This window comes from Emys orbicularis, chromosome 18 (assembly GCF_028017835.1).
Source record: "Emys orbicularis isolate rEmyOrb1 chromosome 18, rEmyOrb1.hap1, whole genome shotgun sequence".
Taxonomy (NCBI): Eukaryota; Metazoa; Chordata; order Testudines; family Emydidae; genus Emys; species Emys orbicularis.
The window spans coordinates 482,470-507,600 of NC_088700.1; the positions used below are offsets into that span (position 1 = coordinate 482,470).

At 38.9% G+C, this 25,131-nt stretch overlaps 1 protein-coding gene across 1 annotated transcript in view; it reads left to right on the forward strand.

Annotated features, from left to right (window-relative positions):
- Nucleotides 1-25,131, forward strand: part of GARNL3 (GTPase activating Rap/RanGAP domain like 3) — a 199,076-nt gene that overhangs the window by 26,691 nt on the left and 147,254 nt on the right. The window contains exons 2-4 of the mRNA XM_065418845.1: nt 6,069-6,130; nt 10,717-10,786; nt 23,236-23,310. Coding sequence (XP_065274917.1) covers nt 6,087-6,130; nt 10,717-10,786; nt 23,236-23,310 — 189 coding nt within the window. The 5' untranslated portion in view covers nt 6,069-6,086. The remainder of the gene's footprint in view (nt 1-6,068; nt 6,131-10,716; nt 10,787-23,235; nt 23,311-25,131) is intronic.

Genomic DNA, 25,131 nt, shown 5'->3' on the forward strand with positions numbered 1-25,131 from the left:
CGATCTATCGGGGATTGATTTATCGCGTCTTGTCTAGACGTGATAAATCGATCCCCGGACGCGCTTCCCGTCGACTCCGGAACTCCACCAGAGCGAGAGGCGGAAGCGGAGTCGACGGGGGAACCGTGGCCGTCAATCCCGCGCCGTGAGGACAGGAGGTAAGTCGATCTAAGATACGTCAACTTCAGCTACGCTATTCTCATAGCTGAAGTTGCGTATCTTAGATCGATTTCCGCCGCCGCCGTGCCCCCCCCCCCCAGTGTAGACCAGGCCTTACTTCGGTTTCTAGTAGATAGGTGTCCAGATCTAGAAAAACATCTTTTGAATTGGTCCATTTGTTCCTTTACTTTGATTCCATGTCGCCAAAAAGCTTTCCAGAACAATGTGTGCTGTGCCTCGTAGGACAATGAATTTAGGCTCTTGAGTTACATGTAAGGCAAATTCCGTATCTTAGTACCCTTCCCTGAGAACTTATGGCTTCCGCATGTTTGTTTTAAACAAGGGAACTGTTAGCTTACATAACTCAGACGTCTCAATGACTTTAAGTATTAGATGGAGAGAGAGAGTTGGTCTATTAGGCAACACTTTTTAAGGAATATAGATTAAAATCAACACCTTAAATTTCTCTTGAAGTACATAAATCCACACCGTGTAGAGGTCAAGCACAGGAGTTTATTACACACAGCGCTGGTGGAGTATCACCTTGCTTATTAGGCTTAGAGACACTGTCAATCAATTGATTACAATAGAATATATAGATTTTCCATGGGCAGGGGAAAGTGACGGGCTAGGCAGTTCCACACCCCAGGATAGGTTTTGCAGCAAGACAAGATAGCACATTAGCCAGTGGTTAACAGGTTACATAATGTCTCCGCCCATGGTCTCAAGTTAGCAAGTTAACATTTAATTAATACTTTGATAAAATGTTATTAGTATAAAATATATATATTGAATTCTGATATGGCATCCATAGGAATGGAGCAACTCCTTTGATTGTCCAACAGGTACATTCCTAGGGGTTAAAGCAAAGAAACAGTGAAAGTATATGGCAATAAAGATTGTCTCCTTTATATCTTAAGGCAAACATTGGTCCCTGGGAAGAGAGTTGGAAGGATGCCATATCTTATACTGACATGTGCCAACTTTTCATAAACTCAAGGTTGGATCTATGGGAAGAACGTTTCCCTACAGAAGAGACTAACACAATAGGAACAGGGATCCTTTGTTCAATTTGAAACATTGGATGAAACATAATTATTCAGTTATTGCTTCAACATCTGGCAGTTCTACTGACCAAGCATATCTTTAGCAAAGGCAATGTTATCTTGTTTACCCCAGCTTTCTCTTAGCTGATCACTATTTGCTGGGCCTCTGGTCTCTTGACCATACTCTGGACTTTGAGTCTGGAAAAGAGCTGGCACAATCCATATACCAGGTTGTTATACAAAATGCACATGGATTTTAACCCTTCATCTCTGTAGGACCAATGAGAATCCTATGTAGCTCAGAGAATGCAGATGCAATATACTCCCTGTAAGAAATGGTGCTTGTAGTAAGATGAGGCCCTGAAACATAAACTCTTGTATCAAAGGCCCAGTCTGAGGCCTGAAGCCTGAACCAAAGTACTTCCAGGCATTGCTAAGCAAAAGCTGGGCTGTGAGCCAGAGGCAGGTCCCACTCACAGAAGTTGGCAAGAAGAGGGCTGCTAGAAGCAGGTGCATCCACATATAAGTGCTAATCAGAGGAACTTGTGCCAAGATGGCACCTGGACATCCCGATACGAGGACACTCCACAGAGATAACAAGGAACAGGCAGGTGCATCTTAAGGACAGGGTCAAAAGGACAGCATGATGGATAGATCTGTTTGTTTGAAACAACATGATCAAAGGGGGAGACAGCACCCTAATGAGTCAAGGGGCTGTACCTCAATACGTCAGTAGGGATGAGTAATCTGTCCTGTAACTGTATAAAAATAGGTCCCGGAGTGCACATCTTTGTCTGGCCTGGGGGCAGTGGAAAGTCCCGCCACTGAGTGAGCCGGTCCATTGCCAGGGGGGCACAAATTCGTAGTATGTCTTGTAGCATCTACGGGAAACTATTACTGTGCTTCATTTGACAATAAACCTGGCTCGGATTCCTTCGTACCTTACTAGAGTCTGTGTGGTCTTTGGGGGTTCTCTCAGGGTTTGCTGTGTCAGCTATCTGCGCAGAACTGGGGCAGCACACAGAGGGAAGACGCACGCAGCCGACTGTTATCATCATCGAACAAGAGCAGAGCACCAGACCGGTAGCTACTGACAACAGTGCTCAGCAAATAGATTACCAAGTTGAGCACCTAAAGTTCTAGGTCCATCAGGGGTACCAAAGAAGAGGATGTAGCCTCCTGGCCAAGCATAAATTTTAAGTAATCTTGACCACTGCCACTACCTGAACTTTGACTGGCAGCTGCAGGTCCATCAGGACTCCCACCTTACAAACCTGAATAACAAAAGGCAGACAAATTCTCATAATAGAGGGGGCAGCTATTATCACCACTTCTCCCAAACCATCAGTATCACCTCAGTCTCATCTGGCTTAAAGTGCAATCAGTTTACCCTCTGCAAGTTCTCATCTCAACAAGACACTAAGAGGCAGCTTACTAGCCGGACCTAATGAAACAAACATAAAGATGAGTGCCTTCTGCATATTGGAGAGACTGTGGTCCAGACCACCCTTGGGGTAGATGAGCAAATACCAGAACCAATACAAAGCAAATACCAGGGCCTGAATCCTCTCAACAAGAAAAGAACTGAGCCACTTCAAAAACTATTCCTTCCATCCCTGTCAATGTCCACAGTTGTTGACCAGAAGGTGGTGGTGGCACAGTATCAGAGGTGCTGAGCAAATTAAAATCAGAATGAATATCTGGTTCTTGTAATTTGCCAGCAGGAGATCAACCAATAAGAACGTAAGAACGGCCATACTGGGTCAGACCAAAAGTCCATCTAGCCCAGTATCCTGTCTTCTGACAGTGGCCAATGCGAGGTGCCCCAGAGGGAATGAACATAACAGGTAATCATCAAGTGATCCATCCTCTGTCGCCCATTCCCAGCTTCTGGCAAACAGGCTAGGGACACCATCCTTGCCCTTCCTGGATAATAGCCATTGATGGACCTATTCTCCATTAATTTATCTAGTTCTTTTTTGAACCCTGTTATAGTCTTGGCCTTCACAACATCCTCTGGCAAGGAGTTCCACAGGTTGACTGTGTGTTGTGTGGAAAAAATACTTCCTTTTATTTGTTTTAAACCTGCTGCCTATTAAACCTCTGTAGTCTCCATACAATACCCGGGTTTAAAACTATATCGATCATGGTCAAAGAAATCTAAGGACTCTGCCCCACTACCTTCTTGATAACCTTTCCCATTAAAGGGAATTAGAGATTTTACATTAATTAGTTTGACTATCAGTGCCCAGAGATAGTTTATTGAATAAGAGCCCAACAGTTACTGGCAGAAATAAACAAGCAGAGATGACATCAAATTTTCCTCTCCCACATGGATGGAATCAGTGAAGGTATGAGGGACTATTTCTTCCCTTCACTCCTCCTGCCACAACTTCCGTCGAGCTGCAAAATGAAAGGAGCAGTAAAAATGAAAAAATCTTTCCTAGTTGTTCTCCCTCTCACTTTTGATAGCCACAAGCACTCCCTTCCCCCATTTGTACTATTCTCCCCCATCCTGGGAAGCTGTGGAAGGCTGGATGACATGAGTGAGGGGAGGAGGCTGGGACTTGAAGTGTGTGTGTGAGAGAATATAAGGGAGATGTCCACCATGTCAAGAATTAGAAAAGGGTCTCATTTACTCCATCCATCTTTGACTCCTCTCTTTCTTGCTCCACCGATCTAGGCCATGTCCAAATCTTGCCACTTCTTCCTCTATAACATCTATAAGATCTGGCTTTTTTCTCTCTCCATATAACTAAACTCTTTCCCAAGCATTTATCCTCTACTGAATTAATCAGTGCAACCGCTTCTCCTTTGAGCTCCCCACATCCATGTCACCTCCTCCAGTCCATTCAGTACCTAACTACTAACATCATCTTGCTTAGCTGTTCCTCTGATCACAATCTCTCTGAATCCCTCCATTGACTCTCCCATTTCTACCACGTTAAATTCAAGTTTGCCTGAACCTACAAGGACCTTCACACTGCTTCCACTCCTTATCCATCTGCTATATATGTTCTCACATCAGTGATCCACCAATGATGCCAATCTCAACTGTCCATTACTTGCACAAGCATCTCCATGCTTTCTTCCATACCATCCTCTTATGCATGTAATACAGTCTTAGGGTAGAGCCCTAAAAAATTACAGCCCAATTTCAGCACCCACTTCTATAATGAAGTCTATAGGAAATTGTCGATAGTGGCTAGGTAGAGAGCCAATAGGGATTGATGATTATATATATTATATGGGTTGCTGTCTCTGAACCCTGTTAATGTTACATAACATTTCCCATTAGAACACTGTATTTTCAATTGCTTATAACTTTTCCAAAGTTTAAATAACTCAGGTTGACTCTTTCCATGTTTGGACTCTGCCTCACATGTTTTTTTTCTCAGCAAAAACAATTCAGCCATAGTCAAAAATAGTCAGAGAAAAATAGGTAGTTTTAACAATAACCCATTTTCTTGACCAGTTTTAAGGAGCTCTTGTGTCTTGTGGATTTGGAGCAGGAACCCGAAATTTGGCAGGGGGTTGTCCTAGGATTAGGGAAGTGTCTTTTGCTGTTCCTGTGAAAATCCATTCAGATTTGGCCAAGTTATAAACCACAGGCTTGCTACTAAAATATCTGAAAATTCCATCTGCACTGAGTGTGCTTGCCAGCCTCACTGAGCCTCCTGTAGCAACCACACAGACCAGAGTGGACTCTCTGGATGGGACAGACAGTTGCAGCCTATGTAGATGCAGGATCTCATAATTACTCTCTCCCTTTCTAATTTCTCCCTCTTGTTGTCCTGCTGTTAGTAATCATTATTTTTCTTGTCTTAAATAGATTATAAGCTCTTTGGGACAGGAATTGTCTACTTGTATGATTGCACAAGGACCAGAACAATGGTGTGTTCTGCTGATTGGGGCGTTGAGGTACTGTTGTGATTATTGCACCTGGAAAGATACCCTAAGCTCAGTTGTAAAAGGTATATGAAAGTTCATAAGATGTTACAATAACCATGAAAAATAGGTTAAGTTGTTTACGACAGTGAATATTATAATAGGTGCAAGGAAACCAGACAGAAAAACTGTCTGTCCAAACAAAATGACCTATTGATATAAGTCAACGACTATGGGGAGATCATACTTGATAAACAAGAAAATGTGGGAACAAAGTTACTTCTCCCAATTTTGGTTTACGGAAATTGATTTAATTGATTGACAAAATAATGAGGATAATATATGCCACCCACTTTTACTACTTTTTGTGGCTCTTAAAAAGCGATTTTGAAGGGGAAACAATCTTCCCTCAGCTCCTCTGCCAGCTTTACAACTCATCTTGTCTCATTTAAAAGACTTTCCTCCTGAGACGAATGCTGGTTGGCCTTGCTCTTGTTTAAGGAACTTTGTTTTCATCTGTAAGTGCTGAAAATCATCAGATTATCATGGCATCCAGTCCTCCGACCTCCAGTGGAGATAGCTAATTACCAGCACTACAAAAGCTTGTAAGATCCTATATTGTATTCCCTTCCCTTGCTGTGTTGTTTTCTTCCCCACTGTTTCTTTCCTCCTGTCCTATCTTACTCTCTTGGCTTTTCATCAAATCCTGAAGTCAGCTATACTGACATCATTACTGCCTTGTCTAAGGATCCAGCCAGATGATGGCCCTGACCAGATCATAACTAATCAAGCTTTAAAGAGCAGGTGTGGTTGACTTGCCAGCCAAAGCATCCACTCGTAACTAACCAGTGGTCCAGTGTTTCCTTTTCTATCCTGTTTCTCCTCCACCTTGAGTCTGTTTCTTAAGAACAGGACAAGTGAATCTCCTTCACATTAGGACTGAGAGTAAAATTAACTTTTTCCTTTTTTCATTAGAGAAAAGTTGTTCTGAAAATGGGAGAGTCTGATACTTTGACTCCAAAAGGAGAGAGACTTTGGTAAGGTCTGAAATTTCTTTTGCATAATCACTCAGTTTCAATATAAATGCTTGTTTTAATTTATTGTTCTTTCTTTTTTGTTTTGTTTTGTTTAATCAGTATATTTTTAATTTGAATGAATGATTTTGGGTGTTTTGCCAAGTAACAGAGTTACTTAAACTATTTAAAATTAACCCCAAACCTATCTATCTCTGTTCAATGTTGGACAGTGAAAGAGTTTATAAAACGTTTAACTCCTTAGGCCTTTGAGATCAATATCCATACAGCAGTACTAATGCAATGCAAATAGTACACATTAGCTCAAATTGCAGAGGTAAGGGTGCTAGCTTAGGACTTGGAAGACCTGGGTTCAATTCCCTGCCCTACCACATAGTTCCTATGATCTTGGGCAAACTGATAGGTACCTCAGGTAAAATGGGGATAACAGTACTTCTCTATGTCACACATAAGTACTTCAGACAGATATGTGGGATGTTACTACCTTGAAGTTATTTCACTGAGATCTCCAGGAAATGATCTGCAATCAAATCCAAGTGCATTTTATAGCCAATCAAAAGCTAAAATCTTAAATTTGTGTAAAAAAACCATTGCTCTGTTTTAGGAAATGGTGACAAAACACCTGAGGCCAACATTTCATGTTTTATTGTTTGAATTGCCAAATAAAATACAGTAGATTCTGCATATTAGAAACCTCTCAGTTTCCAGAAAAAAGTTGCTATTATTTGGAAGTTGCCAATAAGTGGAAGGCCCTGTTTTCATGGGGATACATAGAAATGCTAGTGTGGAACAAGGATACATTGCAAAGTGAAATTTTTCATTAACTTTTAGTTTGATACAATGTTCTCAAGAAGAAAACCAAACGTGACACACACAAATGGATACATTATATAGCGTACCATGAAGCTTTGAGCAAACTTTAGAAATCTCATCTTGCTATGAGTCACAAAGACTGTAGTGCCAGACAATTTTATAACAAAAAAGTTTTTTCAAAAGCACCAAAGAACACACACAAAACATTTATAGTATAATGTCTTGGTAAGATGAACAGTACATACTTACAGTTAGTGCTCCTCATGTGTGTCACAAAGTAAAGCATTTTTTGTTTAAAATGTAAAATAAAAGTTTTCAAGAACAAAATTTGTCTGTCTGCTTTTTATGGTTGGCCATCTCCACTTGTAAATCCTTCAGTCTTGCATGCAGCCTCATAGCCATTCTCAAAGCCATGATTCTATCATATCTTGTGGGAAATGTCCACTGCACGTAGCTGTTCTATAACAGAAGGCTCTTCAGGTTCATCATCCAATGGACTATTGTCTTGTGGCTCAGCAGCCTGTAGGTGCTTCACAGCCACTACTGTCTCCAGAAATTCTGCACCAATGAGCTCACCTTCCGTCTGCAAATGACTGTCATATTCAACAATGGCCTCAAATTCATGTGCTTTTAAAGTTTCCGGAACTGATGCATTGGCCATCGCATTATGTCCACCAGGCCAGCACTTTCTGTTGCTGTTGAAAACTGCTTTAGCAAGGGAGGGTTTGCAACAGTCTTGGGGAGAACAATGGCCCATGACTTCTTAACAAGATGAAATACATCAATCAGGATTGTTCTTTGTCAACATCCAATGCTTGTAAGTGTGGGTCAGCATCAAGAGATGTGATGATGCGTGCAGTAAGATGATCACAGGAGAGACCGTTGAAGTTTTTAATGATACTCATGTGCATTGGCTGCATAGCTAAGGTTGTGTTTGGAGGGAAGAATTTTAACACGATGTGTAATAGCTCTACGTTAAGTGAATGAGCCGGGCAATTTAGCCATTCTTCAAACAACAAATTTGCATCCAGGCATTTGCAGAGCTTTGGTAGATCATGGCAGCTTTGAGTGGTCCTTGGGAAACAATGAGGCCACTTGCTCTTTTCAACCACCATAAGATAGGATTTCTCCGTTCCATCCCTGTTTGCACAACACACCAATGAAATGTGGTCCATAGCTTTATTTTTTTTCTTCCCCCTCTTGCAAACCCTTCTTTCATCATGCTACAGCCTCTGTCGGGAAAGCCCAATAGAAGAGACCAGGTTCATCAGCACTCAAGATGTCACGCGGCTGGAACTTCTTTAGAATGCTGGGTAAGGTGTCCATCCTCCATTCAGTAGCCACCAGAAGAGCAGTATCTTGTTTCTCGCTATGCTCTTTTTGTTGAACGACAATGTGCTGGGCTTTCCATTGAATGAGCCAGCCATCTGAAGGGTTGAACTCCTTCCCCTGCTCTGCTGCCAGCTGACTAGCTTTATTTCTGCTTTGGTTTGGAGAGTCGAGCACCTTGGCCAAGCTTATGCTGAAACCAGAGTTACAGGGTTTCACCGACATCTGCCTCCTTTCCATTGTGTTGATGCTTGCAGCCTTGGTTTGTGCTGCTTCTATGCTCCTGTAAAATGTTAGGGCTGTTCTTCAGAATCGGTCAAACACTTGACTTTGAGATACCACATTTTTTGGCTACATGCACTTGCTTAGCACTGGGCTTACATAGGGGCTCCAGAACCCAAACTTTATTGGTGAAAGATAGGTCCAAGCATTTGGAGGCTATGGTACGCAGCAGAAGTGTTGAGCTATGTGTTCTTAGAGCCAGGAAATTGATTACAGATAGGAATTCTACTCTAAAAAAGTTGCTAATAAGAGGCATGCCTATTGCCAGTAACTGAGTCCTATTAACATTCATAATGGGATGGGATTGGTTCCTGACAGTGTATTGCCAGTAATTGGAAGTTGCTATTATCAGTATTGCTATAAAGTGGAATCTACTGTAATTTATTTTAAAGCCTTAGTTATATGTAATATAATACAGTATAATCATTGCATGTGGGATAATCTGTTTATATTCATTTGTGTGGTAAGTGGTAAACATTTTAAAAGTGTGTAAATCTCACTTTCAAACATGATGTAGGTGTCCTTGAAAATCCTATCCAAGATCTGAATTATGTCCACAGAACTCAGTTCTCTTATCCAGTTTTCCATACTTCACTAAAGAATATAGTGTTTTTTTTTCTGTCTGGGGTGTGTGTGTGTGATTTTTATAAGTAGGTGGTGGATGAATAGATATAGACTACATGATGGAGTGGTGTAATGTGAAGGTTGTGTTGGCATGACTTTGGGATGGCAACTCTACCCATCAGCAGCTTATACTTGTGTAATGCGGGTCATCTCAAATGAGTACCAGTAATGCTTCATTGTATTTTCTGTATAATCCTTATGTTTGAGAGAAAGTATTTTAGAATTATTTTGGCAAGTTTGAAATTTTTATTAGAGCTGTTTCATTTGTATTTTTCCACCTAAATTTATGCTGCCTTGAGTCCAACCACACAGAAGTCAAAAGAAAAGAAAATAATAACTAAGGCATTTTAAATACCTGTAAATACAACCAAAAATAGCTTTTCTATATTAAAATTTGTAATTTTAAATGTTGGTACCTTTGGTTTCTGTAGGGCTGAAGCAAGTGCTCTGAGTCTTACTGAAAGCTAAGAAACTCTCCTTCCATACAGTTAAAGCAGCAGTTTCTACCATTGATGTTTCCAAAGATATCTAAAAGGATATCTGTTCTTGGTATGTGACTGACTGTTGCCCATGTTACATCAAAGCAATTTTTTGAGGAAAATATTTTTGTAGCAAGTTGAAAAAATCTATATAATAGTAGTGACTGTTGGAAGCTAGTGGTAGGTTTGGGTTGTCAGAAAAAGTGCTGGGGAGATTGACTAGTAGACAGAGTGCAGGTCAGGCAGTCAAAGGTTTATACTAAATTACAGCCTTGCCTTTTTTTTTAGATGGTATTTATAACATGGATATCACCACTATATATGTGGGACCAAAGTGTACTATAGGTATTGAGAGAGAAAAACGTATTTGCTACTTGTTCTAGGTATACCAAACCCATAAATTGATATACATTATACACATACGAAATAACTGTTTGAATGCACATGTGTGCACCCGCACACATTTAACTTGGGGCTAGACTTCCAGTTATTCTGAGTGAGAATTTTATTTTTGTCACTAAAGCCTAGAGGAGGAAACTATAAACTAATTATTGTTTTTTTAAAAAACTTCAGAAGTAAAATCATTGTATTTTTCTTTTCTATGAGTATTTAGGACAAATAAAGAGATTCTCCTATAAGAAAGTTAATTACAGCATACCACGTGTCAGCAAATATAGCTCATGTAGGCTGTCCTGTTCTATGCGTTAAGTTTACTGCAGGGTTTCTTTTCCCTTAGGTTAGGCAGAGATCTCAAATGCAATTTATAATCACCATCCACCCTGGAGCTCTCAGTTGATCACATAATGACTAAATATTTAATTTAATAATGTTTTTTTTCTTCCGAACAAGCTCAGGCATTTCATTCTCTTTCAGGGTAATATGAAAGCTAGACTGCAATGGCTGCTAGAGGTTGTGCATGTTGTAAGGAGGGTTCCCTGCAGTGATGAGCTTATGCACCGCAAACCTTGTTCAGCAGGAATGATTTTTGTCAATGGTAGCTGAGTATTGCAGGAGCTTTAGGGCCAGTTAACTATGTCTACTGATGAAGCATTTCTGTTCCAGCTCTGTCTCCGAAGACTTGGGCTGTAGACGTGGAGAGTTCAGTAGAAAGCATTATGGATCTGTGGAGCTGGTAAGTTTGTATAGACCATTCCATGATTCTCAATTGATTTGAATTTTAGCAGCTTGTAATGCAGAGCTTGTGGAAATCTATTTTTGTTTATGTGCAGGTGAAATATCACAAAAGCATCACAAATAGCCTGGAAAAATAAGGTTCTTAGGTTGAGTTTGAAAATTATAATGTCTTAAATCTATTTTGAAGTGGATATTTAATATCTTTGCTTGCAGACCTTTCACTCTAATCTAAATCTTCTCTGTTGAAAAATAGTGTGTATCTAGCATTCTCCCCCCCCCCCAAAAGCCTGTTTTGTTGATATTAATTGGAGGGTGACAAAAGAGCAGCACTATGTTTTTATAATTGATTGATATTTTGTGTGTGTGTGTTTATTAGTGGGGTGGGGTGGAGAGATTGACGTTAAAAATGGAGGTATAATTTTATTATTGAAAAATCTTTGCCCAAAAAATCCATGCTAATTTATTTTGTTTAAGATTTTTCTTCAAATCTAGGCATGAAGTGAATATTTTTACTTCTTAATGAAGGAAGAACTTGGATACTGCATAAATTAACAGTGTATCAGTTATTGAAACACTGTCATTGACTATAGATAGCTAGAATGAAATTGTCCAAGTTGATACAGGGAAACTGAGGGGGAGGGGAAGAGGGAGAAGCTGTATTTTTACTCTTAATATAGGAAGGAATCTGGAATATCTTATTAGATAGCACTGTGATTTCAAGGTAGTAGAAAGTGTATTAATTGATACGTATGCCGATTGTGGACACTGGTAAATTATTGTTCAGCAGTACAGTTGTGAGAAGACCAAGGATCAGATTTTTATACACACACACACACACACACACACACACACACGTATTTTCTATACTAATTCAAGGTATTCTCTCTGGTGATTAATAATAAAAGAAATAATCATAAGAGGGCAAATGAACTGTTGTTTGCTCAACAGACAGTTTGCACCCTACTGAAAGTATTTAGGTTATTATTTGAAAAACTATGTGCAAATTTTTATTCATACAGTAAAAAGTACAGTAATTTAGGACAAGTGGCCTGAATTTTTGGTTTGTTTATTCTTTATCTGTTTGACATTTTGGAAAATCTACTTGTGGTATATCATATGGGTAGAAGCTAAATAATATTCTGTCACAATCATAACTCTGGCTACAATTTTGGTGATGAGGTGATGGTGTTCACAGTAATTGTGAATTTTAATAAAGTTTGTGACCCCCACAGTGGTCACTCCTGTGGCCCCAGTTCCCTGCTCTGGGCATTGCAACCTGGCCCATGTGGTGACAGCGCCACTCAGGTTTGGCATGTCTTCCCATCTGTAGATGAAGACAGAGGGGTAGATGTGCCAAACCTGAGTGGTGTGGCAACCTAATGCGCAGAGTTACAATGCTTGGAGCAGGGAGACGGGTCCAGCCCATGGGACAGGAGGTGAGAGTGGAGTGGGTTTGCTCTTCTGTCCTTCTAGTCCCCTGAGGCCTCCCCTCCTTGGTGGGGTGGACTTGCTCTCTAGTCTCCCCTCTTCTCCGGGGTTGGCTTGCTCTCCAACACCCCTCTGGGAGCCTTCCCTCCTCGCTGGGCTGGGCTGCTCTTCAACATGCCTTTTCCCACAACCCTCTGCTATGAACTTTCCATGACTGTGGATTTTTTTCCCAGCACCTGTGCTATGAAATTGACTAAATTGTGTATGACAAAATCGTAGCTTCAGTCATATTTTTTCGATCTTTTCTCCTTCGTAAATATCAGTTCCCCTAACATTAGGTTTTAATGTTAAATAATGGCAGACATGGAGCTGAAATTGAGGGGACAATTTCGGCTGTCATGAAACGTGGTTTAACTTTTCCCCTTATTAAAATCCCTGTAATTCTTCAGGCTTTTAAAAACAAAATATTGAATCAATGCTTTTTTTTCCTGAGCCTATTCACTGCTTGAACAATTTTATTTTCTGCTGGGGATTTCCACCCTTAGTGCAACAAAGCCTGATCTACCCTAGAATTTCTCCCTAAATTACCACTGGTGCAACTACACCAGTGGTAGCAATAACAGGAGATTTTGTGTAGACAAGGCACCAGCAGCTGCTGGTGTTTTTACTTATATGCGTTCTTGTCCTTCTCTGATCACGGTTTGCATATTGTATTTTAATCCAGTTACTTATAAGCATTTGTTCTCACAAAATTCTTCTGAGGTAAATAGTATTATATCAATTTTGTTGATGAGTAAACTGAGGTATAGAGGAGAAGTGACTTGCTCTAGGCCGCACAGTGAGTCATTGGCAGAGCTGGAAATGGAGCCCTGCACCCTTGACTCCCAGTCCTCTACTCTAAATGCAGCACACACTGCCTTTCTGTACCTACGCACCACACATCTCCAAATTTATTAGTTACTTAAATAACATACATATTAAATAGGCTCTAGTCTGGATGTCATCATGGAAATTTGGCAAGTCTGATTTAAGAGTCTCGTGAGCTACAATTTCATAAAATGTTTAAATAGTCAAAACAGCGTTTACAGTTGATTGATATACTCTAGTTCAATCACAACTTATTGAGCTTGATGCAGTAATAACTTGGTGAAAATGTATGTCGCAAGTTATGTGGTAGGTTGGACTGGTCCCTTCTGGCCTTAAATCTATGAATACATGAATTTATAAAAAGCAGTCTTTAATGATCCAAAAAATGAATGAAAAAAAATCAATTGAAGTAGGAAGGGAAGTAAAGGCAAATTATAACCAAAATAATCTTCTTGTACCTGATTTTAATTGTTTTCTTATTTATTATTTAGAAATCCTTATAGACATAGGCTGAAGAACTCTAGTGATCAGCTTGATTCCTCCTTAATATGTTCAGAGAATAAATTACTTATATGTATACATCAGATTTTAATATGCATCCAATACAGTATTTCTGAGTACATGTACTATATTTAGAATAACATGCTGCTCATTTAAAAATCAGATTCCTTCCACCTCCTAAATCTATCCTATCTATCTATCTATCTATATTAGGGCTGTTGATTAATTATAGTTAACTTACGCGATTAACTCAAAAAAATTAATTGTGATTAATCGCAGTTTTAATCGCATTGTTAAACAATAGAATACCAATTGAAATGTATTAAATATTTTTGGATGTTCTTCTATGTTTTCAAATATACTGATGTCAGTTACAACAGAGAATACAAAGTGTACACTGCTCACTTTATATTATTATTTTTATTACAAATATTTGCACTGTAAAAATGATAAACAAAAGAAACCATATTTTTCAATTCACCTCACACAAGTACTGTAGTGCAATCTCTTTATCATGAAAGTGCAACTTGCAAATGTAGACTTTTTTGTTACAAAATTGCACTCAAAAACAAAACAATGCAAAACTTCAGAGCCTACAAGTCCACTCAGTCTTACTTCTCATTCTGCCAATCGCTAAGACAAATAACTTTGTTTACATTTATGGGAGATAATGCTGCCCGCTTCTTATTTACAATGTCACCAGAAAGTGAGAACAGGTGTTTGCATGGGACTTTTGTAGCTGTCATTGCAAGGTATTTACGTGCCAGATATGCTAAACATTCGTATGCCCCTTCATGCTTCAGCCACCATTCCAGAGGATGTGCTTCCATGCTGATGACACTTGTTAAAGAAATAATGCGCTAATTAAATTAGTGACTGAACTTCTTGTGGGAGAATTGTTTGTCTCCGGCTCTATTTTACCCATATTCTGCCATATATTTCATGTTATGGTAGTCTCGGATGATGACTAAGCACATGTTCATTTTAAGAGCACTTTTGCTGCAGATTTGACAAAACGCAAAGAAGGTACCAATGTGAGATTTCTAAAGATAGCTACAGCACTCAACCCAAAGTTTAAGAATCTGAAGTGCCTTCCAAAATCTGAGAGGGATGAGATGTGGAGCATGCTTCCAGAAGCTGTAAAAGAGCAACACTCCGATGCGGAAACTACAGAATCCGAACCACCAAAAAAGAAAATCAACTTCCTGCTGGTGGCATCTGACCCAGATGATGAAAATGCACATGCATCAGTCCACACTGCTTAGTATTGTTATTGAGCTGAACCCGTCATCAGCATGGATGCATGCATCCTCTGGAATGGTGGTTGAAGCATGAAGGGACATATGGATCTTTAGCGCATCTGGCATGTAAATAACTTGCGATGCCGACTACAACACTAAATCACTAGTCAGGAAGACTCGATTTAATCATGGATTTCTACATAAAAGTGCATTCTTGTTGGTGGTTATAACCTTAATACATATTCTTCACAACTCAGAGATAGATGTAGGTTTCATTTTTAGAAGGTACACACTATACATTTTTAAAGTGATTTATTTTGAAAACTTTTCAGATTAGTTTTACAGCTATATCAGAAAATGAATGATTGTTTGGTAATTTCATTTACCAAAGGTAATTGAAGCCGATATTTATGAAGTCATTGGGAGGTGACCATCTCCAGTTCAACAGGTTAATCATTAATATTTGGAGGATTTCTTGGCATGCTGTATTAGGAGGAGAACATCACCAGACAGACTTTTAAATTGTTTTATTTAATTAGAACAACAACATTATGTATTCTGGATTTTTTTCTTCAACAGCAAACATATCATATTTTAACAAAACAAGCATATGAATTTTTGAATTTAAACACTCAAGTTTTTTTAAAATCAGGTTTGTTTTTGTTAAAATTGTTTTTAACTAAAATATTTAAAAAAAACCCCAAAATTAAATCAACTACGTCAGCCAGGTCAACATGAGAAACTTAAAATATTGGCTTCGGTAGCTAACTCAATTGTCTTCACCTTCATTTTCCTGTTTGTCATAATCTGGAAAAGAAAAACAAGCTTTCATGCTTTTTCAGGTCCCAAATGATTTCTCAATTTGGAATGAATTAGTCCAAAGGAAGAAAATATTCTTTCTACACCGGCAGAAGAAGCTTTTGCTGTTAAAAGTGAGATTATCACTTCAACAGTCTTTGAATCTAAGTGCTTAAGTGACTTCCACCAGTTCACTGGTGTGAGTTTCTTTAAAACATCATCAGCAAACATATATTTCTTGAATGGTTTTTATTCCCAAACTGGGTCTCTTTTATGGCCTGCTGCCATTATAGGTTTTCCCTTCTAGTGAGAGAATGGTATGGTAGATCTCAAATCAATGAAGGCTACACTCAGAAAGACCTCAGGACTACTGGAATATGTTGCTCAAACAGTTTCCCTTTTGTTTCTACTGCCTGTCCCTCCCTTCTCACATTTATCCCCAGACTTCTTCTCCTTGTCCAGAACTATTCGGCCCCCAACAATCTTCTATTCATTGAACTTTCTGAAACTTTGCACTTTTGGAGAGAGATAAGGGATTGACTCTGTGTACACAAATTTGCAGAGGGACAATAGGGTTGAAGTCTGTTATTTCTCACCTCTATATATTATTTATTTAAAAACATTTTTGCTGTTAACAAACGTTATCTCTGGAGACACAAATCCACAGTTTGAGAACTGCAAAACTAAGCATCTTTGATGGTATCTTCTAGACTGAGCACTGAGTCCCATTGGGTAGATAGAAAGATTAACCTAAATAATCTATACAGAAACCCCTGAAACCCTATAAGATTGGGTCCCTAATCCATGAACTGTTGGAACTCATTTACAAAACTTTTCTTAAACATTACATGAATATATTGTCTCAGACTATAGAATTAGAATTTATAATCCCTATTCCATGATGAGATAACTTTGAGCTATAATGTATCTTAATTAAAACTATCTTTTGATAGTTTTTTTCCTCAAAAAGCATTTTATCAAAAAAGTCCGATTTAAATTAAAAATATCGGATATATTTTTTTATTTTTTAAAAATCATTGATTTTTATCCACCCTGGTTGCTCATGTCCATTCCATTACCCGCCCTCCTGCCCTTCTGTCGGAGTTGTTGGCAAAAAGGAACTGAGAGGGCGTGGGCTGGCAATGCCTGATATACCGCGGCGTGGGGGTGGCATGCTAGAGGGCACTACAGCCAGCCCTACGGGTACTGCTAAAGCAAAAATCTCCGGCCGCACCCATGGGCGCGTGCACACCTACAATGGAATGGACATGAACAACACATCTCGAAGAACAACAGTTACGAAAGGTAGGTAATCATTTTTTCTTCCAATTATAAAGAATCAGATATATTACTCCCCAGGGCAATGAATATTTCAGATCTTACCCAAATACATGCTTACAGCCAATCTTAATAACTAAATCTAAGATGTATTAATAAAAGGAAAAAGAAAGAAGAGAGTTATGAATGGTTAAAAGATCAATATACATACAAATTACTTTCAGTATTTATAGATCAGGATCATAGCAGTGATGTTATCTGCTAGCTTGTAAAAGTCTCTCTGGAATCAGTTCAGTGGGTTACAGTCTAATAGGCAGTTCAGGGGTAGAGTCTGTTAGATGTTTTTCAATGAAAGTTCCAGAATAATCCAGGCAACTACCTGTAGACCTCTGTGCTATGGCTTAGATCTTCCCTGTTAAAGTTTAAGAAGACCTACTTAATGCCAGGATCAGGCCCGAGGCTTCCTTTATAGTTGAAGTAGGTTGGGCACTGACAGGCAACTCCACCATGTGGGCTTTGATGAAAGCGAGCCGACGGTTTGTGATCTCTATTTAGTGGGTCCTTTCTCAGACAATACTTTTAGCAATAGCCATTCAAACTATCAAGATAGTTCACAGGTGGCTTACTATGTGGAATTACAAGCTTTGAGGAGATATTAGGACAATAATACTATTACACCAGAAGTCCCATCTAAATGATAATATCCCCGTTTAATCTCCGAGTCAATAGAATACAGTAAAGAAGCATAAGACAGGAACAGGATTTAGCATCTACAAGCTAATTAGATCACATGGTTAGATTTCTAATGGGATGCAGGTAAACACAGTTACATTTGGCACTTACTCTTTGATTCTCTAACACTATAGGCAAATGAGTTAGATTCTAGTCTACTTAACATGGCTTTGATAACTATCTACAAGGAATGACTCTGTTTACCATTGCAATATCCTTTTGAGATGTCCTCAAGGGTTGCTTACAGGTCACCGAACTTGTTGATTGTTTAACCTTCACTGGCCCAGTGTTACAAGGTAATTCTATGCATATAAATAGGAAACATTTCTGTACTTTGATGTATAAGAGGTAACCCACAATTTGCTCAGCACTTGATTACTTACTAGAGGGAAAGAATTCAGAATTGTCAGTTTCTTAATTTCAGACCCATTTTGTGCCTAATTTAGCCATTCACTTACTTATTCATGAAACATCACTGTTTTTAATCATTATGTTAGGCATTTCCTCAAGGAGCTTTGGCATCTGTACCTCATAAAAACCAATAGGGAATACAAGATCAGTTCAAGGGTTATTCAACTGGATAAAACTGTACCTAAGCTGCCTCAGAGACAATAGGACCTCTAGTGCACAGAGGTTATTTAGAACCCATTCAATCAAACGTGTAAACATCCCCATGGCTTCTTTCCAATGTATCCGTAGCCAAGATTTGTAAGGCTGTCACTTAGAATTCAATTCATACATTTACTCAATGCTACTCTTTGTACTCTGGAGCCGCGTCATCCACTCATTTTGGCAGGATGAAAACATTTTTGAGGGAGTAAAAAAGCTTGCTTAACAGAGTTTGCGTTCCCTGATTACACTGCTTCTAGAGCAGGGGCAGGCAACCTATGGCATGTGTGCCGAAGGTGGCACGCGAGCTGATTTTCAGTGGTACTCTCACTGCCCGGGTCCTGGCCACCTGTCTGGGGGGCTCTGCATTTTAATTTAATTTTAAATGAAGCTTCTTAAATACCTTAAACCTTTTTAAAACACCTTTTTATAAACCTTATTTACTTTACATGCAACAATAGTTTAGTTATATATTATAGATTTATAGAAAGAGAACTTCTAAAAACGTTAAAATGTATTACTGGCACGCAAAACCTTAAATCAGAGTGAATAAATGAAGACTCGGCACTGCACTTCTGAAAGGTTGCCGACCCCTGTTCTAGAGATACAGAGTGCCCCGCTTCTGTGGAATGTCTGTAGCTAATGTAGATGAAGCAGTGAGGACACTCATAAAGGCAATTCTATAACAGTAGTTGGAACTGTGAGTCAGTATGTTTGAGTCCTACACTGAAACTGCTTTGAATGGTTCTGAGATCATGAAGCAGGACACCAACTCCGACAATGTGAATCTGCAAAGGTTTCTAATTGCTGAAAAGTTTAAGGTCATGAATCATGTAACTAGCATGGGAGCAAGTATCTAAATTTATAGATTGATAGGTTCCAAGGCCAGAAGAGACCACTATTTTCATATAGTCTGACCTCATGCATAACACAGGCCATAGCCCCCCTCCCCCCCAAATTTTTTTTCCTAGAGCCTATTTTCTATAAATACATCCAGTTTTGATTAACAAATTCAGTGATGGAGAGTACACTATGACCCTTGGTAAATTGTTCCAATGGTTAATTACTCTTTCTGTTAAAAATTTACACCTTATTTCCAGTCTGAATTTGTCTAGTTTCAGCTTGCAGCAATTGAATCTTGTTATACCTTTCTCTGCTAGACTGAATAGCTCATTATTAAATATTTATTCCCCATGTAGATACTTAGAGACTGTAATCAAACCACCCCTTAACCTTCTCGTTGCTCAGCTAAATAAATTGAGCTCCTTGAGTCTGTCACTATAAGGCATGTTTTCCAATCCTTTAATTATCCTTGTGGCTCTTCTCTGAAGCCTCACCAATTTATCAACATCCTTCTTGAATTGTGGACACCAGAATTGGACACAGTATTCCAGCAGCAGTCACACCAGTGTGCCTAAAAGAGGAATAGTACCTCTCTACTCCTACACAAGATTTCCCTGTTTATGCATCCAAGGATAACATTAACCCTTTTGGCCACAGTGTCACAATGGGAGCTTAAACTCAGCTGATAATCTACCACAGCCCCAAATCTTTTTGAGTCATTGCTTTCCAGGATAGAGTCCCCCATCCTGTAAATATGACCTGCATTCTTTGTTCCTAGATATATACATTTACTTTTAGCATTATTAAAACACATACTATTTGCTTGTGCCCAGTTTACCAACCGATCTAGGTTGTTCTGTATCAAAGGCCTGCTCTCTTCATTATTTACCGCTCCCCCACTTTTTGTGTCATCTGCAAACTTTATCAATGATGATTTTGTTTGAGGTCATTGATAAAAATGTTTAATACTGTAAGGCCAAGAAGAGCTGATCCTGTGGAACCCCACTAGAGAAACACCCCTCGATTCCATATTTACAATTACATTTTGAGACCTGTCAGTTAGCCCATTTTTAATCCATTTAATGTGTGCTATGTTAATCAAAATAGCATGTGTTATCAAGTCAAATGCCTTACAGAGGTCTAAGTATATTACATCAATGCTATTACTTGCCACTCTTACCACTGTTTCTACGGAAATATGCACGACTCTGCTGCTAACATGCCACAAGTGACTTAGAATAGGGAGGTTCACAACCGCCTAAAGAGAAAAATATTGTTGTCAGAAGTATCTAGAGGAATGAGGCAAAACCACATTATTTAAATATCCAATAAATCTGAATGCATCCAGAGTTCTCAGCAGAGTGTCTGCTTCCCCTAGAATTGGCTACATGTGGTCCCACCCACCAGAAAAACACTTTATTTTAATGTCTATCTATTGACTATGAATAATGCCAATTATTGTGGTTGCTTTATTAAGAGTTAAACTTGGGCCCATTGCATAGTGCTCTGCCACTTCCTCCTGCGGTAGTATATGTGACGTTACATCCCGTATTCTTTATAGAAATATTGTTATAATATGAATATGGCATAACTAAAATATGCTTTATGTAAGATAGGTTGTGTTGGGTATCATTGGAAAGGTTATGATTTACTGAATGTGTTTATCCAATTTGTATGCATGTATCATTTCTGTATCAGAAGTTAGGAATATTGTCTATGTAACAATTCAGGGTGGATTTGATTTAAATCATGATTTAAATAATTAGTCAGGAAGACTCGATTTAATCGTGGATTTCTACATAAAAGTGCATTCTTGTTAGTTGTTATAACCTTAATACATATTCTTCACAACTCGGAGATAGATGTAGGTTTCATTTTTAGAAGGTACACACTATACATTTTTAGAGTGATTTATTTTGAAAACTTTTCAGATTAGTTTTACAGCTATATCAGAAAATGAATGATTGTTTGGTAATTTCATTTACCAAAGCTAATTGAAGCAGATATTTATGAAGTCATTGGGAGGTGAACTATCTCCAATTCAACAGGTTAATCATTAATATTTGGAGGATTTTCTTGCCATGCTGTTATTAGGAGGAGAACATCACCAGACAGACAGATATATTGTTTTATTTAACTAGAACAACAACATTATGTATTCTGAATTTTTTTTCAACAGCAAACATATAATATTTTAACAAAACAAGCATATGAATTTTAGAATTTAGTTAAACATTCAAGTTTGTTTGTTTTTGTTAAAATTGTTTTTTAAAAAATCAACAACTGATTTTGCTGTTAACAAGCATGTTATCTCTGGAGACACAAATCCACAGTTTGAGAACTGCCAAACTAAGCATCTCTGATGGTATCTTCTAGACTGAGCACTGAGTCCCATTGGGTAGATAGAAAGATTAACCTAAATAATTGATACAGAAGCCCCTGGAACCTCACAAGATTGGGTCCCTAGTCCATGAACTATTGGAACTCATTTACAAAACTTTTCTTAAACATAACATGAATATATTGTCTCATACTATAGAATTAGAATTTATAATCCGTATTCCATGATGAGATATCTTTGAACTTCAATGTATCTTAATTAATACTATCTTTAGTTAGGTTTTTTCCTCAAAAATCTGATTTAAATTAAAAAAAACTGATTTTTTTGATTTATTTTTTAAAAAATCATTGATTTTTATCCACCCTATAACAATTACAACTATGTGTGTACTTGGGAAATGCCCACCACACATTAAGCAACCAGCCTTAATGGGCCATTAGGAAAAGACAATTAGTCTTCGAAGATGTGGATTTCCCATCTTCCCTGGAGTTCCTTCCTGTGGACATTGCAAATAAACCTTGTTTCCTGGTTGCTTTGATACTGCAGGGTCAGGTGATAAGGTCACCTGGTACAAAATACCACTTTGGATACTGCTGGTACTTTTCCACTGGAAACAAAGGCTTCCCGTCTTATGTACATTCTATTTAAGGCTGGGAAGGAAGGCATTCAGGACTCTCCTCCTTTGCCTGCCCAGGAAGGAAGACTGCTAAAAACATCTGAAGGGAAAGGCATGGTTGAGTCCAGGCTGAGACAGGGGTCCAGTCTGTAAAGAGAAATAACTGGAACTCTAAGCTACAGAAACTCTGCAACTTGCCTAAAACAACATTTAGGGTGAGAAATTACATTTTGTGACCTGTTTCTTGAGTGTATTAAGTTTAGTTTGCGTGTTTTGTTTTATTTGCTCAGTAATCTGCTTTGTTCTGTTTGCTATCCTTTATAATCACTTTAAAATTTACCTTTTGTAGTTAATAAACTTGTTTTTAGTTTATTCCAAAACCCAGTTTGTGCGATTCAAAAAGCTGTGCATATCTGTTTCCACATTGAGGGAGAGGGCCAATTTTTACGAGCTTGCACTGTGCAGCTCTTGCTATACAGTGCAAGACAATATTATTTTGGGTTTATACTCCAAAGGAGGTGTGCACGTGACTGCTGGCCATTCTTCTAGCTAAATCTTCCCACATGGAGCTGATTTCAGTCTGTCTGCAGCTTGGTGTGGCCTTACCTGTGTGTGTGCTGGAGAAGGCTTGAGAGCCTAGCACAGCAAAAACAAGGTGAGGAAACCCAGGCTGGTGGAAAGGGTGGGCTCAGTGAGACCCCAGCACATCAGGTGGTGCCCCAGGAGGGCGGTTCAACCTGTCACAGTATGCATGTGTGATGATCCAGGCAGCCTAGTTTTCTCTCCTTATGTAAAACTGTCTTCTGGTAATCAGTTAGTGGAATTGCATCTCTCATAGTCGAGGCCTCTCAGTATCGAGCCTGCATGTCAGTGAAGCCAAAATTTGAGACCAAAAAAACTTGTAATTTGTAGTGGGCAAGCCACTCCAGGAGGTGAACACAAGAGCCCCTCCCCTGCCTGAGTCCTTACAGCTACAATGAATTAATTTCTGGTGGAAGTTGTCTTTTGCTGGCCAAACTGATAATTATTACTCTGAGTTCAGCTTATCTTTGAGGGACAGGGGAAGGACGGGTTGCACACCTCTGGCTAAGATGGTGGAAGCCAAACTGAGCTGATTTGTTGTTTAATTTCTGATTAGGTGGAGGCTTTTGAAGTCAGAACTTGTATCTCTAACTTTAACTCTTTTTTCACAGCTTATATCTAGTGATGCTGATGGAGCCATTCAAAGAGCTGGACGTTTCCGAGTGGAAAACGGATCATCTGATGAGGTAAGGAAAAGCCCCTGTTTATATCTATTGCCTTTTCCTATTCAAAGATCAATCAATTAAATAACAGCATTTTCAATTTCTGAAGTGTTGTATCAGAAGATTAGGGTTGGAAGAGACCTCAGGAGGTCATTAATTCAATATACAAGGTTGATGTTGTGGAAGCAGGGAAAGAAAGAGAGTGTTTAAGTGCAGCCATTTAAGTGGGCATTGTCAGAGCACTTTCCTCTCAGAAGCGTTCATGGATATGTCTGGTTCCTCTCAGTCTTCCAACTCTAAAAATAGATATTTGATATAGTGAAGGATAACCTAGCTTTACACTGTAGAATATAAATTGGTGAACTTGGGGCAGAAAAGGGCCCCTTTCCAATCATTTCACAATTAGCTGCATACATTACTGCGGGGAGGGTGGGAGTTTGCTGAAGCATCTGATGTAAACCTGTACCAGAGTCATATTGCAGGATTGGATGATCTAAGTGACTAATAATCTGATCCAGTATGGTTGTATGTGTGTAATGTAGAATCTTAGAAATTATGTTCTTGATATAAAATTCTTTCCCTACATTTTTGAGACGAGATATAGAATCCTGATCAAGGTATAATCCTACTTCCAGCTCTGCTACTTCTATCCCCAGACTTTCTCATGTGAGTCAGTATATTTAATTTAAAATGCATGTATTTTACATCAGCCTGGCTGGCCACGTGTGACACATCATGGGCAATCTAAATTCAAAACTCAAGCTAGATCCTTCCTTCCTAGCAGGGGCTGGGAGTGGTGCAGAGACAGCCTCCATGTTGCTTTGCAGACTCCTTCCCTCTTTTCCTTAAAAATTTCAGGATCAGAGCAGATAGATTCTGGAGGGAATTGTGTCCAGGCCCTGCTTGTTCTGAAGAAAGGTGGCCTAATATGGGGATGTTAAAGGACGAGTTGAGGAAAGAAAGAAAACAAGGGTGTTTGAATCTTTCAGACCATTTGAACAGGTTCTGTTATAATCCCGTGACTTTACCCCAGCCCTGCCCTTCATGTTGGTCCCACGTGGACAACCATTCTCTTTATCAACCCCACCTGAGCCATCACAGTGCCATCACCCAACATTGCCTCAATACAGGATTTAAGTGCTGCAGAGGGCATTATATTAGCTATCTACACCTAGAGGAATATTGACCTCTATAATAATTTTCATTTTTGAAGTGATAGGGGCATTGGGATGATCTCAGTAAATCAGTTGCTTAGCATGCATTACTGAAGAAAAACCTTTTGTGTGGTGGAAAGGGATGTTTTAAGGTATTGAGCACCAAGTAACATCCTAAAAATTACAAAAAAGTTGTAATCTTGGGAAACAAGAAACAATAATTGTTTCTCTTAATGCCATTTCAGGGATGTGACTCATTATTTTAGTTAAATGGGGTTCTTGCTATGCTTTAGGGACAGCATAACTAAAGATAAGCAAAATAATTGCAAATATTAACTAGGATTAGTTTATTACTAATGAAAGGGAGAAAATAAGATAAAACAAAAACAGAGCATAAGCAATAAATAATGCTTCAGTTACTTCAGTTGCAATCTCTTCTGTATTTGTGTCTATGGAGAGTTTTTAATGGAGATTACACTGTAAGAGTTGGGCCCTCTCTGGTGGGGACACTCTTCTCTACATAAGATCAAAGTATATTAGTTCCCAAATCAGTAGAGTCCTGCCTTAGTGTATCATTGAGCACTAAAACAGTTTATAGATGGGACAAGGAATTTTGGGTTTAAGGGTTAGAGAATTGTATTTGGTTTACCGTGGTTAAACAATTTATATATGATCAAAGGCGAGTGATCTT